This window comes from Triturus cristatus, chromosome 11, assembly GCF_964204655.1.
Source record: "Triturus cristatus chromosome 11, aTriCri1.1, whole genome shotgun sequence".
NCBI classification, from domain to species: Eukaryota; Metazoa; Chordata; class Amphibia; order Caudata; family Salamandridae; genus Triturus; species Triturus cristatus.
This window is the reverse complement of record NC_140594.1, coordinates 271,710,490-271,731,560: the sequence shown is the minus strand read 5'-3', so window position 1 is coordinate 271,731,560 and position 21,071 is coordinate 271,710,490. Positions and strand designations below refer to the sequence as shown.

At 43.4% G+C, this 21,071-nt stretch overlaps 1 protein-coding gene across 2 annotated transcripts in view; it reads right to left on the bottom strand.

Moving 5' to 3' along the window:
• Positions 1–15,213: 15,213 nt before the first annotated feature.
• The window catches only part of SMTN (smoothelin), a 981,050-nt gene continuing 975,192 nt past the window's right edge, over positions 15,214–21,071 (bottom strand). For both annotated transcript variants that reach the window (XM_085636208.1, XM_085636207.1), the window contains one exon: positions 15,214–19,030. Coding sequence is in view for 1 of the 2 variants with exons in the window: in XM_085636207.1 (XP_085492333.1) it covers positions 18,880–19,030 (151 nt within the window). In the remaining variant the exon portion in view is untranslated. The remainder of the gene's footprint in view (positions 19,031–21,071) is intronic.

Here is a 21,071-nt window from a genome sequence, read left to right as displayed (position 1 = left end):
ATACATTATCCAAAGTGGCTTGTTATTTGGATTGCATTAGTATGTGCGTGCTATAGATTAATAACACTCACATGCTCGAGGGAATGTGCGCTCTCTCTGCCTATTCGTTCCTCTGCCCCACCATCTGTATAGTCCAGCTGCAGGACGTCCGCGTTCACTATATTAACTTGCTGCTGCTCAGACTCTGCCCTCTCCCGGGGTTGGAGTGTGGGTGTCGCCCGGGGGTCAGAACTCAAACGTAGCAGTGCTGGGCTGACATTCAGTTTTTCCGCATGTACAAGTGCATGGCCATCTTGAGTTAGTAAACAGATACAAAGCGGCCACCAGCCATCTCGCGGATAAATTAAATGTACAGTGTTTGTTAATTAAAGAAAACAAGAGCGGTGTCCCTGAAGCAGGCACCACGCTCAACATCAAAGTTTAAAAAATAAATTTAAACTGAGTGCGGTGTCTCTAAAGCAGGCACCGCGCTCAGCATACAATTTAGAGTGGCATAGCACTGTATAAACAAATGCAGACAAGGCAGTACCAAGGAGGGACTAACCAGCCTATTTACCTAGCAGAAGTTAAAAGATGAAAGGCACTTGCTGGCTCCCAGGAAGGCTTCGAAGACTTGGCTCTTCAACCTTTGATTTTGGATGAAGAACCTTTGGCATTTTCTTACATGATGAGCTAGCACCTGGACACCCTCGGGTAACAGTATCGCACTTTATAAATCTCTTTTTCATTTCATTGACAAATATGGGTGGGGAGTGGGCTACGCTCGACCTAAAAACAGGCTGCACCAAGAAGGAGATAGCAACACAGAGTTTCGGAGGTGGATAGTATTTTGCAGAGGGCACCCACGAGGGAGTAGGTTGGCAAACACATCCACTCTCATGGAGTCCTTAGAAGTGGGCAGTTAAAAGATAAAGGCCATCCAATGAGAGAGATGGTGAAGAATATATGCGGGGGGGGGGGGGGGGGGGGACACAAACACAAGAAAAGGAAAGTAGGTCATCAAATAAGTTCCAAGCAAACACGACTGACAAAGTTAACCAATGAGAAGAAAAGGGTTGACTCTAAGCCTACTGCAAACATTGGTATTGTTTGCAGTATGTTTTAACTATCTATAGGTGAAACCTGGAAATGGTGCTTCCTGAGGCTGGTCTTTCATTCAGGATACCCCACTCAACTCAACACTCACCATCTTATTAATTGGATCACATGTTTGTTTTCCACTGCACCACATGGAGGAACTACTTTTTCTTTCAGAACTCCATCAGTGTGCCTATGCTTTCTTGCTCTCTCTCTCTCCCCTGTGCTGCTTCCCTCCAACATCCCGTTACCCCATTCTCGTTAATTTCTTCCCCAGCCCCTCTCTTTCCAGCTTATTGATTTTTTTAATGTAATTAGTTAAGCCCCTCCTTTCCTGCTTCTGACACTCAGCAAATGTAAGTTTTTAATTCCCCACCCACTGCCTGCTCCACTGTTGCTAATGTGTCCCCTTTTGTATGAGATCAGCCTATATCCTACTTTTTGTTTTGGCCCATTTAACTGTAGGATGCTTCAAAAAACTTTTTTTTTTTTAAACAAAATATCCGAATTCTTTCTCTCAAGCATTTGTCCCTGTCATGAGAACTTTTGTGATACTCCACGGTGTACAGACTGTCAGCAGAAGAGGCCACCAAGTTGTGCTTCCTTTTGTTGTAGTTGTTAAGAGCTTAAAAAAAAGTCTCAAACCCAACTTGAGAATGAACACCAAAGACATCCCAAAATAACTCTCTCCTGCAGCTCATTACATAACGCCTTTCATTGAACTCCTTATATTCTATATGTATTTGTTGAAACAGGTTAAATCTTTACTCAATTTAACCTTCTATTGAGTAACATACTCTAAGTTGGCTTCCTCCATAGGAATGTTTCTAATGGTAGGTTCTTAAGAGTGCCGATCACCCCAGTCCTTAAGAGTCCCTTTTATATGTCAATCCTTTTAATGGCCTCATGTTTGCTCAGATGGGCCCTGTTAGAAATGGGGGGCAGTATTTGGCAATGGTTTGCACCTTTGTCCAAGTAGGGACCCTTCTTCCTAGTCTGGGTAAGGGGGATACACTTCTAAAATAAACCCTGCTCATCCCCTTGGTAGTTTGGTACGAGCAGAGAGACTTATCTCAGAGGCAGTGTGTAAAGCATTTGTGCATGCATACAGTAACAAAGTGAAAAATCTACAAATGGACACCACACCAGTTTAGAAAAAAAATAAGCAAATCTTTATCTTAACCACACGGGGCCAAAAATGACAAAAATCAACAATACAGTTCTGAAAAATATGCAGTGTTGCAAGAAAACCTTCAAATTGTAGAAATATCCACAAAACACAGTTCTTCCCAGTTGGTAGCTCCGTCCGGGGCTACCGTGATGCTAAAAACGACAGAGTCTAACAATTACAGCCGACTTCATAGGTGCGGTTCAGCTAAAGCGTCGACAGACTCTTAAACAGTACCTTTCTCGTTGCGGCCGACACATTCGGTCGGGGCAACCATTCCGATTGTGTTGCAAGTGGCAGCAGGGTGCGGTGCCCTCATGAGGCGGTCCAGGCAGCGGCTCGGTCATGTTTATCCAGACGGTGTTGGTGAGACCAAGGCTTACGGTGCTGGCCGATGTGGTGCAGGCGATGGAGCCAGTTGATGTTTGGGTCATGCAGTGAGGGTGTCGGTGACTTTCAGGCAGAGTGAAACGAGGCGGTGCGGAGTGCTGTGCCTACAGGACGCAGTGCAAGCAACGGCTTGGTGACGATTGTCCAGACGGCGTCGGAGAGACCAAGCATGTGGTGCGAAGTGCGGCAGTTCCTTCTGCGGTGCCTTCAGGACACGGAACCTGCGATGGACTCAGTGACGGAGTTGGCTGATTTTTTCTTCTGCGGCGACTGAAACCAGCGGTTCCAGAGACTGTGTCCAGAAGGCTGTTCCTGAGACCTCCTGAACAGGGGGCAAGCTCTACTTCCAAGCCCTTGGAGATACTTTTCAAGCAGGATACACAAACGGTTCCTCTCCTTGGCAGAAACAGCTACTGCAGGCCAACCCAAGACAGCACAGGGGCATTACTCCTCCTCCAGCTTCTTCCCGCTCTTCTCCTACGCAGAGGTTCCTCTTGAAGTCCAAAAGTGATTGCAAGTCTGAGGTCTGGGCCCCACTTTTTATGGCATAAATTCCTTTGTTCTCTGGTGGCAGAGAAGCTCTTTGCCCAGCCAAACCAGTTCTGTCCTCTCTGTTGCAGCTGCCCGGAAGGAGGTGGACACAGCATTGTCCAAGGCAGACCAGGCCATTCAGGTGTGAAAGAAATCTCCTCCCCCTACTCTTAATGCAGCCCAGGTCTATTCAGCCCAGCCCTGATTCACCCTGTAAAGGCAGGACACACCTCATCCCCCCCCCCCCAAGTGGCTGTCTGAACAGAATGCCCATCCCAGCCCCTGTCACTCCAAAGCCAGACAGTCAATACACAAACCTAGCAGAGGCACACTGGATGGCTAAGCAAGAAAATACCTACTTTCTAAAAGTGGTATTTTCAAACCCAGAATGTAAAAATCATCCCTACTAAAAGATGCATTTTTAGATTTTGAGTTCAGACATACTAAACACTATTGTCCTATCTTGTTCCCATGGGCAGTTATACTTATAAAATGTTATAACTAAACGTCCCCACTCTATCCTATGGGACAGATAGACTTTAAATAGTGAAAAACGAAATTGGCAGTATTGGACATGCCACACACACCACCAGGGCAGGTCCTACCTTTTAAATTCACTGCATATTGCCCACAGGGGTACTTTGGGCCTACTTTAGGGGTGACTCACATGTAAGAAAAAGGAATGTTAAGGCTTGGCAAGTGGGTGCACTGGTCATGTCAACATGGTAGTTCTAGACTGCACACAGACACTGCAGTGGCAGGTCTTAGTTACCTTTGAAAAGCTGCTTGTGTGGGTGGCACAATCAGTGGTGGAGGCCCATTAGCAAAACGAACAATTGATGGACAAAATGAAGAACAATGTCATACATTCACCCCAGTAGAGATCTGGGCCTAAATCCATAGTTTTTTTGCTCCCCATGCCATTCCAGTTTGAACCCAACCAAATGCAAATTGGTCTTTTTAAAAAAAAAATCTTTTTATTACCATAGCTCAATAGACCATACAGTACGATAAGCATTTCCATCAATGCACAGGAAGGCAGGCACAGTACTCCACCAGTAGCATGTTTACAGGATGTTTTCAGGCGGTGGAGGGCCCCAATACCGTTCAATCCCTCAAGCTAATTTCTCTGTACTTTTTCCAGGGTGTCCATATCTTTTCCCACTTTTGAACACACCCTCTGCTTTTGTGGACTGTTTCTTCAGTGCGCTGGCACCAATAAAGGTCTCGTCTCCAGTGTCGGAGGTAACGGCGATCCCCACTCCCCTGGTGATGTTTCTCTTCGCTATGCCTGCAGCCAAGGCCAACCATATTCCCTCGTATCTGGACCAGTCCAATTCACCTTCTATCATCAGGAGAAACCATTTCGCATCCAGAGTAACCACCCTCCCCACAATCCTGGACATAGTATTCATGACTATTTGCCAGTATCTAGCTCTCTCTGGGCATTACAACAAAATGTGCATGAAGGTTCCCTCGCCCTGGCATCCCCGCACACATAGCGCTGTAGGGGTCCTGCCCCATGTGTATAGGTGGGTCCTCGGGTAGTAGGCGCGATGTAGTATCTTAAGTTGCACTAGTCTAAATCTGGAGCGGACTGCTATGTCTCTTGGGCTCTGATCTTCGTCATCTATGGGTCCCAGGTCATGCAAATCAGTCTTGACCCTGTGCCCAATAGGACAGACCAGCTCGAACTGCCAGGCTGGACTGGAAACAAGCATCCTAGGACCGGTTTCAGGGTTTCACCCTTCATCAGCCAGGATAGCTTGACTCCAGTGGCATGGAGAGCACAGGACCCACGTCTGGGCATATGGCTAGGTCTAAACTGGGGGGCATGGTGAGCAAATGAACAATGGATTTAACCCACATCTCTTGCCTGGGGGTGAATGTTCTGCACTACATCCATCACTTGTGTGTCTTTTTCAGGCCCATTAGCAGCATTTGATATACAGGCTCTGGGCGCACACAGTTCACTGTACTAGGTACTTAAAAGTAAACCAAATAATCTAATTACGGAAACACTAATCCATGATAACAAGGGAGCACTTGCACTTTGGCACTGAATGGCAATGGTAAAGTGCCCAAAGCATCTAGACCAACAAAAACGAAGTCCAACACACAGTAAAAACAAAGGAGGCAAAGGCAGAAAATACAGGGGAAACCTACGCCAATGATACCAGGTCTAACGAGCCCATTGCCCAATCGGCACAATGCATTCTAAGCCTATGTTCAGTAGAACAAGTTATTTATTTCTCACAAGCTCCTGTCTGCCTGCTACTGATGTTAACAGGGAAGGGGTGCAGGCATTATGAAGAGAGTGTAGTAGCTGAGTCTAAATTAGACGGTTGACTACCCTTTATAAATGATTAGCATTATTATGTATGTGGTGTGTCTGTCTGTGTGTGCGTGCGTCCGTCTGTCTGCCACTGCTACTGCATTGTGAACGTTGTAAGACGGTTTTGACAGGTGGGCCGTCAGTTGTTGCCACTCCTGTGGAGAAAATAAGGTTTTCTAGAATAAAATAAAAACTATAGAAAGAAAACATATGTATGTTACTCTAAATATAAGTATAACTAGTAGGCAAGAAAATAAATGTATTGTACTTTATGTAACACATTTATTATACTGTATACACAGTATAAATGTTTTACAACTGTATGAATAGTTATCTATTTTAGAACTCAGAAAGGAAAATTATTAAACCACACTGGATACTTGTACAGCAAAGAAAGTGCAAGCAGTGATAGAACGCACTGGAAATGTACAAAATATTTTTATAATGTTATGGGAGGGCAACTTAGAAACATTGAAATAGTTGAAAATGTTAAAGAGCAAAAGCTGCTTCTTAACATAGAAATTCTAAACACATCAGTGGTAATCTGGGTCTAGTCAAGGAAAGTCTTTCCCGCAAAAGAGTGCTGTTAATTTCTGGAAATTATGCTGTAGAGAGTGACAGTGTAAAAGTCATGAGGACCTCTTGGCCTCCCTAGAGGCTTATTGTTTCCCCTGATCCCTCTTCTATTGCTAGTGAATCTGAGTAGGAGGGTGCTGTCAGGGATTTGGTATAAAACAAGTCCATAGCCTTGAAATACATGAAGGTCTTCACCAACAGGAAGGGAGGTTGTTGTCTAGACTGTTCTACCTTGGTTCCACATAAAGGTCTGGATTTGGGTTGGACTGTGTTTGTTTTCAGCCGCTGCCGGACTTTCAGCCAGTTGAGGGATCAAACAAGCTCTTCCTGTGAAAAGGGAGGTTTATGACTTTTCTGGACAGCTGGCTTGAGGTCTGAAGACTTAAACCAAGTTTCCTGGCTCATTGATAGGCCAGAGTTCAGGTTCCTTGTGGCAGGATCATTGAAGTCCAGAAACATCATCAGTTTCTGGTCAGCTGTATGTCTGCTCCGGTCAAACAAATACTCCTCTTTGGCACAGCCATGCCACAGGTGTAGCATATAGCAGTGGTAAAAGAAAAAGGGCAAAACAACCCAGCACCACATTTCTTCTCCCCACCCCAATTATAACATACAAGGAAATGCAAATCCTGGCATAACACCAAAAAGTTCTACATTGTCACAATGATTCAGCCAAATCCCCATTCTTATGAGGAGGGTGCCTGGATAATTACCCTACTAATTGGCTGACTCTGGTGTGTACTTGTTGCAAATAAGATTTCATAGGGAAAAAAGGCCAGGTAGATACTCAGAGTGCGCATAAAACAGAAAGGACAACTCACTGGAACATCAGGAAGGGGGGTTAAGAACAAAACACCAGATAGCCTTTCCTATTGCCAAAATTCTATAACTGTATATATTATTTGGAAAATGGTGGTGTGCTGTCTCAGCACTGCACATCTGTGTCTTGCTAAGGAGAAGTGTAAGATAGTCAGAAGGGAAATGTTAAGCTCATCAGTGGAAAAATAGAGTCTAATGTCACTTGTAAGGGATGAAAAAAGTGTCCGGCTCCAAACAGGTCATGTGGGTCAGTGCGGATATAACTGTAGTCAGGAAAGTCGACATGTTTCACTACTTAAATACAAGTTGTGCAGGTTCATCAAGACTATAATTGCATCTAGACTATGTACTAATGAACAAGTAAAGCATTATTTGGTAGAGACAACATCTAGCTGCAGATTCCTTACCTTTGAATTTCCCAGGTGTCAGGCTGGATCCAGAAACTTTTGCGTGAGCAGTACCCCTGCGTGTTCTCAGGTGGCTCTGCTTGGCTCTGCGTGATGTTGTAGGCATAGTTTATGATGTCACGGTCACCAATATTGCCACCATCCAGGCACTCAGACTTCAGTTCCTTTTCACTTTTTCACACCAGTGCAGACCAATGAAGTGAACTGACTTGTGCATGTCACAACTAGGGCCCTGAAAAGGAAGCAACCTTAGCCCGATCAAATGAGTCCGCAGAGTGGGGAGGAATGGTTGGGTATGTAAAGAATCTGCAGCTAGATATTGTCTCTACCAGATAATGCTTACCAAAGGTAAGTGACTTGTTGATCTGACAGACACTTCTAGCTGCAGATTCCACACCTTTGAATAGATACCCAAGACATACCATCCCTTCAGTGGGCTGTGGACAGATGTTCACCCTAGAAAGTCCTGCAGGACCAAACTGGCAAAATGCATGCCCCTGCAGAACTGAATGTCCAGGCAGCAGTGCTTGGCAAACGTGTGCAGAGACGCCCACGTTGCTGGCTAGCAGATTTCTAGGATTGGGACACCCGAAGCCAATGCTGTGGTAGCAGCCTTCCACCTGGTGGAATAAGCTTGCAAGCCCTCAAGGTGTTGCTTCCTAGCCAGGGCGTAGCAAATGTTAATGCAGAGAACAACCCAGTGAGAAATGATCAGTTTCTGCACTGCCCAAACTGTTTTAGATCCTCATAACCCACAAAGAGTTGGTTGTCCTACTGGAACTCTTTTGTGCGGTCAAGGTAGAACTTCAATGGTCTTTTTGGGTCCAGATGGTGGAGACGCTACTCTTCCTTGGAGGGATACGGGGGAGCAAAAAAGGTGGGCAGCGTGATTGTTTGACCCAGCTGGAATGGAGTCACCACTTTCGGCAAGAATGAAGCTTGGGTGCTCAGCACAACCTTATCTACATAAGTCATCACATAGGGAGGCTTGCGTGACAATGCTTGTAATTCACTCACCCTCCAGGCAGATGTTATCTCCACCAGAAAGGCTGTCTTGATGGTAAGCAGCCAGAGGGGACAGTTATGCAAAGGCTCGAAAGGAGCACACACAAGAAATGTGAGGACAAATTGAAATCCCACTGTCTCACAACAAAGGGCATAGGTGGAAACATATGTACAAGCCTTTTTAAGAACCTATTTTTAAAAGGAGATTTGAACAAGGGAGGTTGGTCCGGCAGCTGTAAGAAAGTTGACAGAGCAGAAAGATAACCCCTGAGAGAACCCAAAGCAGAGCCCTGCTGGGCAAGGATAAAAATGTAAAGAAGAATAGTAGATAGAGAAGCAGAAAAACGGGTCAATAGACCTTTCTGTAATTTCTTTTTTTACAGGTTTGCCCATGGCAGGCGTATACCACTTTGATGGAGGGCCACCTGGCCGCCAAAATAACATTATATACTTCAGGAGAAAGGTCTAAAACTATCAACTGTTGCTGCCTAATCTCTACGCATGGAGGCAGAGTTGACCGGTTCAGGTGGAGGAACCTCCCCTGCTGCTGCGACGGAAGATCCTCCTGAAATAGCAGCCTGATCGGAGGATTGATGTTCATTCGAAGAAGCTCTAAATACCAAACTCTCCGTGCTTAGTCAGGGGCCACAAGAATGACTTGGACCCGGTCATTCTTGTTCTTTCTGAGAACTCTGGACAAAAGTGGTATGGGCAGAAAGGTGTGCAGGAGGCCTGAGCTCCACTCGCGATGAAGCGTGTCACAAAGCAATAGCCGCCTTGGAAACTCTAGCATACAAAACTGCTGAGATTGCATATTCTCTTCGGAGGTGAACAGATCTAACCAAGGCTCTCTCCACTTGCGCCACCTCAGACTGGAGACGCCATTCGTGATCCGCTAGGCACCGAAGGCTGAGTTAGTCTGCCTTGGAATTCAGAGAACCTGCCAAGTAATGAACCACCAAGGTTATGCCCTGCTTTTCCAGCCATGTCTAGCGATGTAGAGCCTCTTGACAAAGAGACCAGGACCCCAGCCCACGCTGCTTGTTGCAGTACCACATGATGGTGGTGTTGTCTGTGAACACCTGCACTAAGTTCCCCTTGACGGAGGACAGAAATGCTTTAAATGCTTGCCGGATCACCTGAAGCTCCAACAAGTTGATGAGGAGCCCCAACTCTGCCAGAGACCACTGTCCCCTGATATCCATCTCTCCCAGAGGGCCGCCCCATCCCAATAGTGATGCATCTGTCACGACCATGAATTCCAATTGGGCAAGGGAGAGGGTTCTGTCTCTGACCCAATCGCAGTTCGTCTACCACCAATGCAGGTCTTTTGCAGTTCCCTCCGAGATCTGAACCATGTCTGAGAGATTCCCCTGAAGCTGTACCCACTGGAACTTCAGGCCCCACTGCAGAGCCCGCATACACCACTTTCCTCTTGGAATAATGCTATATAATCCTCCGCCAGTCGTTCTTGAATTGTCGGAATAGGAGGAGGAAAAGAAAGAAAAGAAAGATAATAGCTGCACTGAATGATCTGTAAGATCCATCTGTCGGATGTTATGGACCTCCAGCCGAGGAGATGGTGATGAATTCTCCTTCTGACTGGAGTGAAATGGTCTTGCACACTCAAACTAGGAGTGCTTGGAGGCTGCAGCTGCCGAGGGCCGGATAGCAGATGATGTTTGGCTACCATTCCAAGGTTAGAATTAACTGCATCCATGCGCAACTTGGAAGTCTGCGTAGGACGGTGGGTGGGATACGGCTGACGTGGTTGAAAACCCTTTCCAGTGCCACAAAAGGGGAGAAAGCTAGACTGGCTAAGAGGTGTGACCAAGAAACCCAAGGATCTGGCTGTAGCACAAGAATCCTTGAAGCACTCTAAGGCCGAGTCTGCTTTCTCTCCAAAAAGATAAGTCCCATCAGAGGGCATTCCACGAGGTTAGCCTGGACATCACCTGATAAGCCAGATGTTCTGAGCCAGGGGTGGCGCCATAAGGCCACTGTCGATGAAACCGCTCTGCCCAGTCAGTCAGTTGTGTCTAAGTCACACCTATTGGTGAATTTACCTGCATCTCTCCCATCATTAACTGACTGGGAGAGTGTGGCCCGGACCTCCTCTGGGACCTGTGGAAGCACTTACGCAACCACCTCCCAAAGGGTGTGCGAGAAAGGGCCTAATAAGCATGCGGTACTCACCGACCGCAAGGTCAGGCTGGTAGAAAAAAACATTTTCTTCCCAAGTGTGTCCAGCCTCTTGGATTCCCTATCCAGAGGAGCATAAGCAAACGCACCATGGTACATCAAAGCCTGAACCACCAAGCTCTCAGGGGTGGGATGTTGGCTAAGGAAGCTTGGGTGACCCGGAGTAGGACGATAACGGCGTACAGTTGTCTTGTTCACAGGAGCGTCTGTGCTAGGCTTGGGCCAGGTGCCTAGAAGGACATCTCTCAGGCCTTTATTAAAGAGCAATCGGGGTTTGGAGGTGGAATCCCAAGGCTGAAGCATCTTGGTCAGGAGATTAGTCCTGACCTGCACGGAGGGCAGCTCCAGTCCAAGGATCTCTGCTGGCCTCCTTACCACCATGGCATAAGACGCCCCCTCCTCTGTAGTGAGAGTCGGAGAGGGCATGCCAGTATCTGGGATGTGTCCAGGCCACTGCCTTCCCCAGATCCTCATACCAGTCCATCTGTTCAACCAGAATATCTATTTGTTGTTCTAAAGCAAGGGTCTCCAATCTTTTCTGTACTGAGAGCTACTTATTTTCAATGAAAAGCTTTAAGAGCTACTAATATTATTTGTGTTGTATAATCTCCATTTTTGTGTATATATATATATATATATTCATTCAACCAAGCAAAAGCTTTCTAATTTGTTAAACTGGGCCGCACACAGATGAGCTATTCAGACGTAGCTGGAGAGGTAGAGTAGCTCACAAGCTACTGGTTGGAGACCCCTGCAAAAGGGTCCATTGACCCCTCCCAATCCTCAGCCATGCCTGAAACTTCCTCAAAATGCACACGTAACAATGTAGCATCTCTGGGCTCTGTCAGCGCCGGAGTAGACGTCGAGTGACATCGACCAGAGTCATTGGGTATAAGGATGGGTCTGGCAGTGCCGGAAGCACCAGGGAAGGTTGCGTTGGCACGACTTGCGTTGACCTGGATCCGGAAACAGATCCATGAGACCCCACAGGTGCTGTGGCTGGAGCCGATGGCATCGAATCCGATGGGGCCCCTCTGAACCTGCGGCGCACGAAAGCTCACTGGAGGGGTTGGCCCCCTCAAATACACGGCACATGGCCTAGTAGAATTCTTTCATTTGAGCGTGGGTTGCTCCGGCTCCCGGAAATGTGTGGGGGGAGGGGAGGATGCGGCTGGGTCCGCAGAACAGTGCCTACAGCGTCGGTGCTCTATACCAGTCTCGTCGATCCGCTTGGTCATATTCTTCTTGTGCCTCTTCCCAGAGAGTCCCGAAGAGATCGAGTGGGAGGAAGAGAACTAGTGAATTCTGGAGCAGTTCCGCAACCACCTCTTCTTCTAACAGGACCAGGATATCCACGGAGTCTCGCTGGCCAGTGTCAACTGCAAGACCACAGAGAGCTTCACAGCTCGCAACCGCAAGGCCTTCGGGCCATTGCCTGACAGTACGAACATGAAAGTGTCTTGGCTGTGCTCGAGGCACAAAAGACAGATGGGGTGGAGGTCAGTTAACGACATGGCATGGTTACAAACAAATTATGCCTTTTAAACTTTACAATACATTTGAACTCTGTGTGAATTCTTAATTCTTGTTTGACTTGTGAATGTGCAAGTCTGGGTAATCTATAGAAATTGTTCAACAATTACTCTAAATTGTATTTATTAAGTGCACAATACCCCTGACGCAATTAGCATATACTGTTAATGTAGCAGAGGAATCCTATACGTTTTTTCAGGATGTATGACGTTACAACGCATACTTTTACAACGCATGCACTTACAACGCAATTTTTACATCGCAACATCCACTACAACGCATTCCATTACATCGCATGACACTACAACGCATTTTAAAAAACTACCTTTACAACGCATTCCATTACATCGCATACTACCTTTACAACGCATACCATTACAACGCATACTGTTACATTGCATTTAAGGTAAGTATTGGATAGTATAGGGGTAAAAATTACTATTCTAACTCCAAGAGGTGCAACAGTAGGGTAAGTGTTGGATAGTGTAGGGGTTAAAAATTACTATTCTAACTCCAATGGTATGCATTGTAATGGTATGCGTTGTAATGCCTGCGTTGTAGTGACATGCGATGTAGTGTCATGCGTTGTAATGGTATGCGTTGTAATGGTATGCGTTGTAGTGTCATGCGTTGTAAAGGGTGTTCCGTTGTAATGCCTGCGTTGTAAGTGTAGTGCGATGTAATAGTTGCATCATCATCATCAGCAAATCTTTATTCGATTGTTACATCATGAAAGATACAATACAAAAAAGAGAATATACATAAAACACGAATACAACAAAATCCTCCAAATGGGACCAGCCCAAGAGGTAATACTAAAAACCATGTAAAAAGTAAAGATCTTTCATTGTCGAGTAAGAAAAATAAAAAGGACTAGGTATAACAGAGCTAGATGAATCTAGAGTTCTAAAGCTGATAGCGATGGGGGATTGTTCCTAGTAACCTGGACCCTACGTATGGCCCAAGACCAACTGAGGAACTTAGCTAGAGCAACAACTATGTCCTCTCGAGTATTAGTTCTCAGAAGACGCATAGCTGTTTTATGTGATCTGGTACCTAAGTTAGAGCAGATCGGCTTAAGCCAGTTTTTCCTAGGGAGAGCATAAGCTGGGCATACAAACAAGACATGAGCAGTAGACTCGACCTGAGTTAAGCAGAACGGGCAGGAACTATCTGGACCGCCCTTCCACTTATAACTAAAAGAATTGAGCGGGAGAGACCCCACTCTAAACTGGTGGTATAGTTTACGGTCTCCTGTTTTGGAAACAAAATTCCAGTAGGGTTCAAAGCTACCTAAAAGTTTATGTTCCAGAAAGAGACCGGATAGTGAGCTGCTGTTCGTGTCAGACCACAGTTTTCTTATCCTGAAGTCCCAATATAGGGTTTTAAACTCTAACTTGCTAGGAAACTGATTGCCCCTAGGATCCACCCATAAATGACTCAGCCCCATTTCCGTCAAACCCTTTTTGATGTTTTGAAGCCAAGGAATTCTCTTTTGCGTGTCGAGATTCTTAATGTACCAAATTGCATTGGCATACGACAGCAACTCGGGGGTGGTCCACAGTCTTCTCCAGTAGGAGAGAGGTCTATATTTGGCTTCCTCGTTTAGGGCCCTACACCCCAAGTCTAACAATAAGGGCAGTATGGGGGTAGATTGTGGGAGGGACGTGAGTGAGCGCAGGAACTTATTTTGTGCTTTAACTAAAGGCGATAGATTATCAAAGCCCCAGATCTCCGCTCCATATATTATTGATGCTCTAACTTTCCCCTTGTGTAGAGCAATTGCGGGTCCTACCGATTTTGTGAAGGAAGCTCTGAATTCTTTTAAAATAGCTCCAGCAAGCTGATTATGTTTCAGGACATATAAGTCTATCTGTGGCTTCCAAGATAGCTTCCGATTCATTGTAATGCCCAGATAGGGGAAGGTATCAGTCTGTTCTAATAGGGTGCCATCCAGTGACACTTGGCTCTTGATTTTTGTTTGTTTATGCATCACCATATACTTAGTCGCGTTGTAAAGGTTGTTTCCCGTTTTTTCATTGTGTGCAAAAAAAAACATTTACATACCTTGTAAAAAATATATAATACATCTTATTGATTGACAATCTAACACTGCTTCTACTGTTTACATTATACAGAAGCATTTTAGAGCCTCCCAAACCCCTTTGAATTGTGAAGCAGAAAACTCAATGACGTCCTTATTACAACCTTTTTTTGGCATATTTTACTACAATTCCAGGGGCGTAGCTTGGTCAGTAAGATTGGGAGGGTATGAGCATCAGATTTTCCGACCAGCAATATTAAGTTAAAATACATTTCATGACAAGCAGGGAGCATGAGAGGGGCTTATGAGGCAGTGGAAAGGAAGAGGAATACGTATTATTACAAGTACTAAATGAGAGGAAACACAATATTTCGTAAAATAAACGTATTTAGGGCTTTCAAAACAGAGATGAGCGTGTGTGTGTCAGTGGGTGTATGCAAAAATCACAGGTGAAATCGGACATACACCTCACCATACCCAACTGAAAGCACCTGTGCCCAACTATTCATCTGAAAATACATTTATTAGGGGGATGTAACACCACAAATAGCCCCCCTGAAGCTACACCCCAGTCATTTTGTTTAGTACATCTGCAATGAATATTTTATACACGAATATTACTAGCCTGCCTCATGTATGCACTCAAAATTTATTCCTCACCAATCATGGTGTGTTTGTTCTATTAGTCTCTGACTTTCTTCAGTTTTGTAAGGACCCCTGACGCTTCAGTGGTGTAACGTCTTCTTCCAAAAATGTCTCCCTTGTTCAGTTACTGAATATGTTTCTGAATAAGCTTGATGGTTCCATTACCGAACTCATTTGTTTGAGTCTCCTTAGTTGCATTATTTGTTTGTCCTGCTGATGACCTCTTCACTAAGCTAAGGGTCAAAATGCTGCCAACTTTGCTAAGATTGACCCAGTGAGTCAAACCCTTTATGAGGACTGTAATTGTTGTGATAACCAATTGAAGACTTCCAACTATCTTGCTTAATGATCAAGTGTACTACCTTTCACATTTCATACGGACCCTTGCTCAGCTAACTCAGTATTAGCTTTTTGGAGATTGTGTTAATATTTATAATTTCTTGTTCCAATGCAAATCTTGAAAAGACAGACCACAATTCAGTTTATCACATACCTTTTATTGTTTCTATTCTTAAAAAACATTCATAGGGTGACATATAAAACTCCGAAAGTGCTGTCTGGCTTAGTGTGTGCAAAGTGCTGAGGCCCTAAGTGCACTGTTATTAGGAAGGGGCTGGGTAAGGAGTGAGGCACACTTACGAGCTATAAAGAAGCAGCTACAAATGGTTGAAAATAAAGATAGATAGAAAGGTGAGACAGACGTATGTCCCACCTGTGAAGAGGCAGAGTCTGGCTCCTACTCCATTGTTGGTATCACAAAGTCATACTTTGCAGGATTAAAACAGTTTTGGACATTTTGGATTAGACACTGGAAAATTATTAATCTCCTTATTGAAAAACACATTGATCAGGATAGACTTTTACTCAAAACAAACCAGAGTTTTCTCCAATTGTACACTATTCTCCTTATAGAAAAGAAAAAGAAGGTATTGCGCATAACACTTCCACTTAAAGAGCCAATATTTTACAGGCAACATTTCTCATGTCATATTTACAAGGAACTCAGATTGTAATGCTTTAAACATTCGCATTCATAAGCTCTGTTCTAGTCCATGAAGGACCTACTACTCCAGAGGGTGATTGGGGGTAGGTAGAAGGCCAAGGATAATGGTTTACAAAACGTGAGGTTAATCCAAATTTTTTGTGAGAAGAAAAGCAGATTACATGGAATATAATCAAACTAATTCTAACATACATCTGACAAAGAGCAATGTAAACTAAATGCAATCTAACCTGAACTCAAAATGCTATTAATTGTTTCAAAGGTTAAAAACATTTAGCAAAACAGTTATTCTCCTTTCACGAACACGTCTAAATTCTCTAGCAGCAATCTCAGGATTTAAGGTTTTAATTTATTGGAGTAATTCTCTATGCTAGCAAATATATTGTCAAAGCATTAGTCATTACCAGTCACTATGACGAAACCCAGGAAGATCAGCTCATTAGCACAATATCAGTCTAAAAAAGGAAACTTTACTGAGACAGCTAAGGGAGAAAGAGGCTTAACTTGGTATTAGACCTCAATCACAATAGAAAAACCCTCTCTGTTAGGCGAGCAGCTCAATTTTACCATGTTTACGAAATTCTAAATGACAATCTCAAAAGTATTCTGATGTCTGTTTTTTTAGCTTACAAACAGTGTAACCAACCCATTAAGAAGTTATAAGACCAGTGATACAAAAGAAATTTGGGGAGCATTTCACATGAGCTCAGGTATCCCTAGTAGTCCACTTAGGGTTGCATGAATAAGAAGCCAGTCTACTGACCTTCACATGCATGACTCATAAGTAGTGCCTTTTAAAAGCTTATGTGACAAAGCAACTGATTCAACCACTTTCCAAGCACGCAAATTATGTCATCACTGGCACCTTTCCACAAGTGTCCGTTTTTCTTTTTTTCACAATTTGACAGCTTTATATACTCATAAAACTTTGGGAACATAATTTACTTTAAGCCTGCAAGAACTGACACTCTGATACTCGTAAAAGTCTCAGACACAAAATGTTTAAACAACAGGTTTATAATCTCAACTCCCACAAAGGATACTATTTGGGCTCCTCTTCCCAGCAAATATATCAAGTGACTCCGCTTTCTTAAAATTCTGATAAACCATAAAAAACCTTCGGAGAATGCATACAGCAAACTTTGAAAAGTTCCCATGCCAGAATACCTAAAGCCAAACTCTTAAAATATCTTCACTAAGAAACAGTCCTAATTTCAACAATGAAAGGACAAAGGTTTCTAAACATTTCCAACTCATAATATCACCCCTCAAACCTCAGCAGCCTTCATAAAAGCAAATCTCTATATCCTTCTGCCACAGTGCATTTACATTTCGTATACCAAGAATGAGCCTGAATAGTCACACCAATAACAGATTCCAAGTTGAAGGGCGTAGTCATCTTTGCTGTGTGGATGATTGCACAACTTTGCACCCCAAAGTGACAAGTTCCAAACAGTAATAAAAATGATGTATTTTGTTTCCTTACATTTTAAAACACCTGTGTTTAAAAACATTTTATAATGGATGTTAAGAAGCCAGGATCTAAACTGCCCTTGTCTTAGGACTGATGAAATCTGTAATCTTTCCAGGGTGGTGGAAAGAAAAGCAAAGTGGGATAAAAAGAGAAGAGAAAAGGTGACAGACAGGGAAGTATGTTAGAATATGGAAATACAATTCAAACTCAACATAAGGCTTAAATATATAGACAGAACTGTCTCGGCAGATACAGATCATGATTTTAAAGCACACACCATTAAACAATTTTTCAAAAAACAAATTAAGTAGCTGTGGCAGCCAGGAGGGGAGGCCAGAAACAATGTAATCATCAGCCATTTCAAACAATCACCTGAGCACTTAACAAATCTCACCTACCGTTCACTTAAGAACAGTTCTTCTCTCAACACAGTCTTTGGGGAGAGGGTAACTGTTTTGTTGTTAAAATTTCTGTAAGGCCAAATGTCAATGGCATCACAGTGCAATGCAAACACATGGGAATGCAGATTTGACAATATTTGATGACAGCACAGAATATTAAAAGAGTTTAAAAACCTTTAAAATAAAAACAAAACAGACCATAAGGACTTTTCTTGCAGCCTTTTCTCTTAAATTCACATTACATTTTGTCATACATTACATTACTTCGACCTAGTTAATACTTATGAAGATGGGCATGGGCTTTAACCAATGGCCAAGTTAGAAAATTGCACAACATGGCCCTAGGTCAATTCGCTACATGGCCACATTCAGTAACCAAATTACTTATAGTTGAATTTGTTTTTATAAAAGACAAATGCCTATACAGTTGAGCAGTACTGATTAGTATTTGGGCTGTGATACTCTATATAGATTTGGCATTCAATAAATGTTAAAATACAGGGTTAGTCAGCTAGACAAGAGGGCTAGTTCTCACTTCTAAAAACCAAACTGCCTTGAGCTTTTACTTTTTTGAATATGCTTCCTCGCTATCCCTCCAAGTCTTTACAGTCTTTAGAAACAACTACTTCTGAAAACAGTTTTACAAAAAAAGATCAATGTCAAGAAAAGAGCGCAAAAATTCACAAAGCACCTAAAAACACAACTAGTCTTAATTAAAATATGGCAGCATTCAGATGATGAATGGAAAGGGCAGTGCAACCCAGTGCCCAATCCACATGTGCAGCAATATCCATTGGTAGGCAGTGTAGGATCCAAATTATATATAAGCTTGAATACTGTGTCCGGTTGAATCCCCTGAAGTTTTCAGCTGCTAGACTAGCTTGGGAAGTGTCCTGGTAAAAGGAGGCATATCTCAGGAGGTGGGTGTTCAGCTTGAACGTAGGGGTTTCAGATTGTAGGAGTCATTAAAAATAAGTGAACGCATAGACTGGAAAGGTGGGTATATCTCAGTCTATGATGAGGTGTCGTGACTACTGGTGTCAAGTCCAAACCTGATGTCGGCCTCTCTAGACAGATAAGAGATCCTTAATCATTCCTAAACATATCAGATAAGTCTCCATCTCAAACAATCAGATCCTAGCCCTTCTAGCGTGGAGCTTACAAGCCAAGTGCTTAAATGATCGCACGCGTGAGGTGTGAGGATCGATACACAATTCAGTGGCGATAAAGCTTCCAGGTAAAGCAAAGGTTTTGGGAAAGTTCTGAATTTCAGAATTCTTTTTTCCGTAAGCTTAACTCGTACCGACGAAGATGGTTGTAAAGAGACTGGACGTATGTGAAGACGCATTTTGGGTCAGGTTTCTTCCCCATAATCATCATATCCTCCACCTCAACCAGAGGAACGCAGTCCACAAGCTCCCTAGAAAGAGATCAACAAAAAGCTTAGTGAAGCACCGAGATAGACAAAAGATAAAAGTCAATAAAGAAAAAAAAGCTGATATTAGAAAAATTCCGGTCTACACCTAGAGGAGATCAAAACCTATGGCTTGGTAACATATGACAAATCAACTTAGTAACAAATGCATAAAACTAGAAATGGGTCACATCCGCACATAGACAACTGGGTGGAACTGAAGTAGAAATTAGCAACACATGTAGAGAGTGACAGCACAAGAAGAAACACATAAGATGATGGTGATAATCAAATGGAAACAAACGCCTGCACAGAGTACTTAATTAATAATCAAGTGTAAGGTGTTGCTCTTCTGGAAACCTGTCTTTTCTAATGGCGCTGTTTGGCTTAGAATGGGTAGCAGATTACTTATATGATATGAGAAAGCAGAATCAATTATTTTCGTGCTTTCTCATCACTGCCTTATTATGAACGAGCTAATGTTTGAATTTTTTTGGGTATTAACGGAATGAGTATGCTAATCCTACTGTGTCTGTTAAATTTCATTATTAGGGCCTTTTGCCTTGTGTAATGTGCGGTTGGGCACAACCCCCTCACAAGCACCCCCTGATCCACAAATCCACTGCGAGTCTCCAGTAGGTGCTCGTGCAATTATCAGCTGCAACATTTTCCTCAGTATGCGGCCAGCGACTGAGATCCCGCATTTAAGCTCATGCGGGTCCATCGTTAATAGTCAAGGTCAGCCAATCAGAGAGCGGCTGGATCCGTAGATCCTCCATGATGGATCTATGAAAGGTCTGTGGCATGAATCTTAATCTTAATTTTTTTAAAACTGATCAGATTTGCACACAATCACAACAAGCATTTTGGCAAAGCCAACAGGTCTTGCGTTGTCCGCCTGCCTTTTGATAATTCTTGTTTTGTCAGGGTTTTTGCAAACGTTTACTGTTTGGGAGACTGCTCGGCATTTGTCAAACTAAAAAACAAAAAACATCAACGAAAGGCAATTATGCTTATTGGTCTAAAAAAAAGGTACATATTACCATAGTACTCCTTGGCACTGAAAAAGTAATTTGTGTCTGGATGTGCTCCTTGTGTAAGGGCAGTATATACCAATGGTTGGTTGTGTTGAGAAAGGAAGAATTCCTTCAGAACGCTTTGCATTTATCCTGACAACTAGGAAAACCAATCAATGGTACACAGTCAACATTGAATACCAAACAGACAAAAAAGGATAAGACTGATGTTATAGACTCAAAATGTGCACAATATATTTAAAGTCTAATATTGTATAAAATACTACATATACAAATATGTAAAATCACAGGACCGTTCAAAAACATATCACTACATTCATAAATATGTGTCATATAAAAAGTGTATTACATAGAACACAATCCAAACATTTAACATTCACAATACACATAGAAATAAACACTTAATTCTGCATCTGTAGAAACTTAGCATGTACATTAACACATATAGCTTTATTCTTTAGCACGATATGTGGAATACTAGTATGGAATGCCTGATCTGTACGTCGACATTTCGGCCCCTAATCAAAGAGTGCTATTGCAAGAGATCACCCAGGGTCTTCTTCAGGACTATGAATATATTTCAGAGCAACCTGATTACATGGGTGTTGTGGTTGCTAGTTGGGGGGGGAGGAATCCCATTATTCTCTGAAAGTCCTCCGGATGGCGGAGACAGTTGGATGTAGTTGCACAGTCACTAAAGAAATGTTCTAAATCACTAGGGCACTTGAAGTACTTTCGGCTCTTTTTTCCGAACATCTACATGTAGACAGGAACTGGAGATGTGGTGATTTCCAAGTGAAACGGATTGCTAGAAAGATAAGTTACCCTTTGACAAGGCAACGCAGGGAAGAACTTACAGGCCCTGGTTTTGGATCCTCAAGGTACATATGGAGGACTTTCCTCCATATTGACATTCATAGTGAAGTCAGCCAATGGCTGGAGTGAGGTGGTGCATTACCCCTTGATGCATGCTGAAGCGGGTTAGAGAAAAATGTGAATGATACGACCAC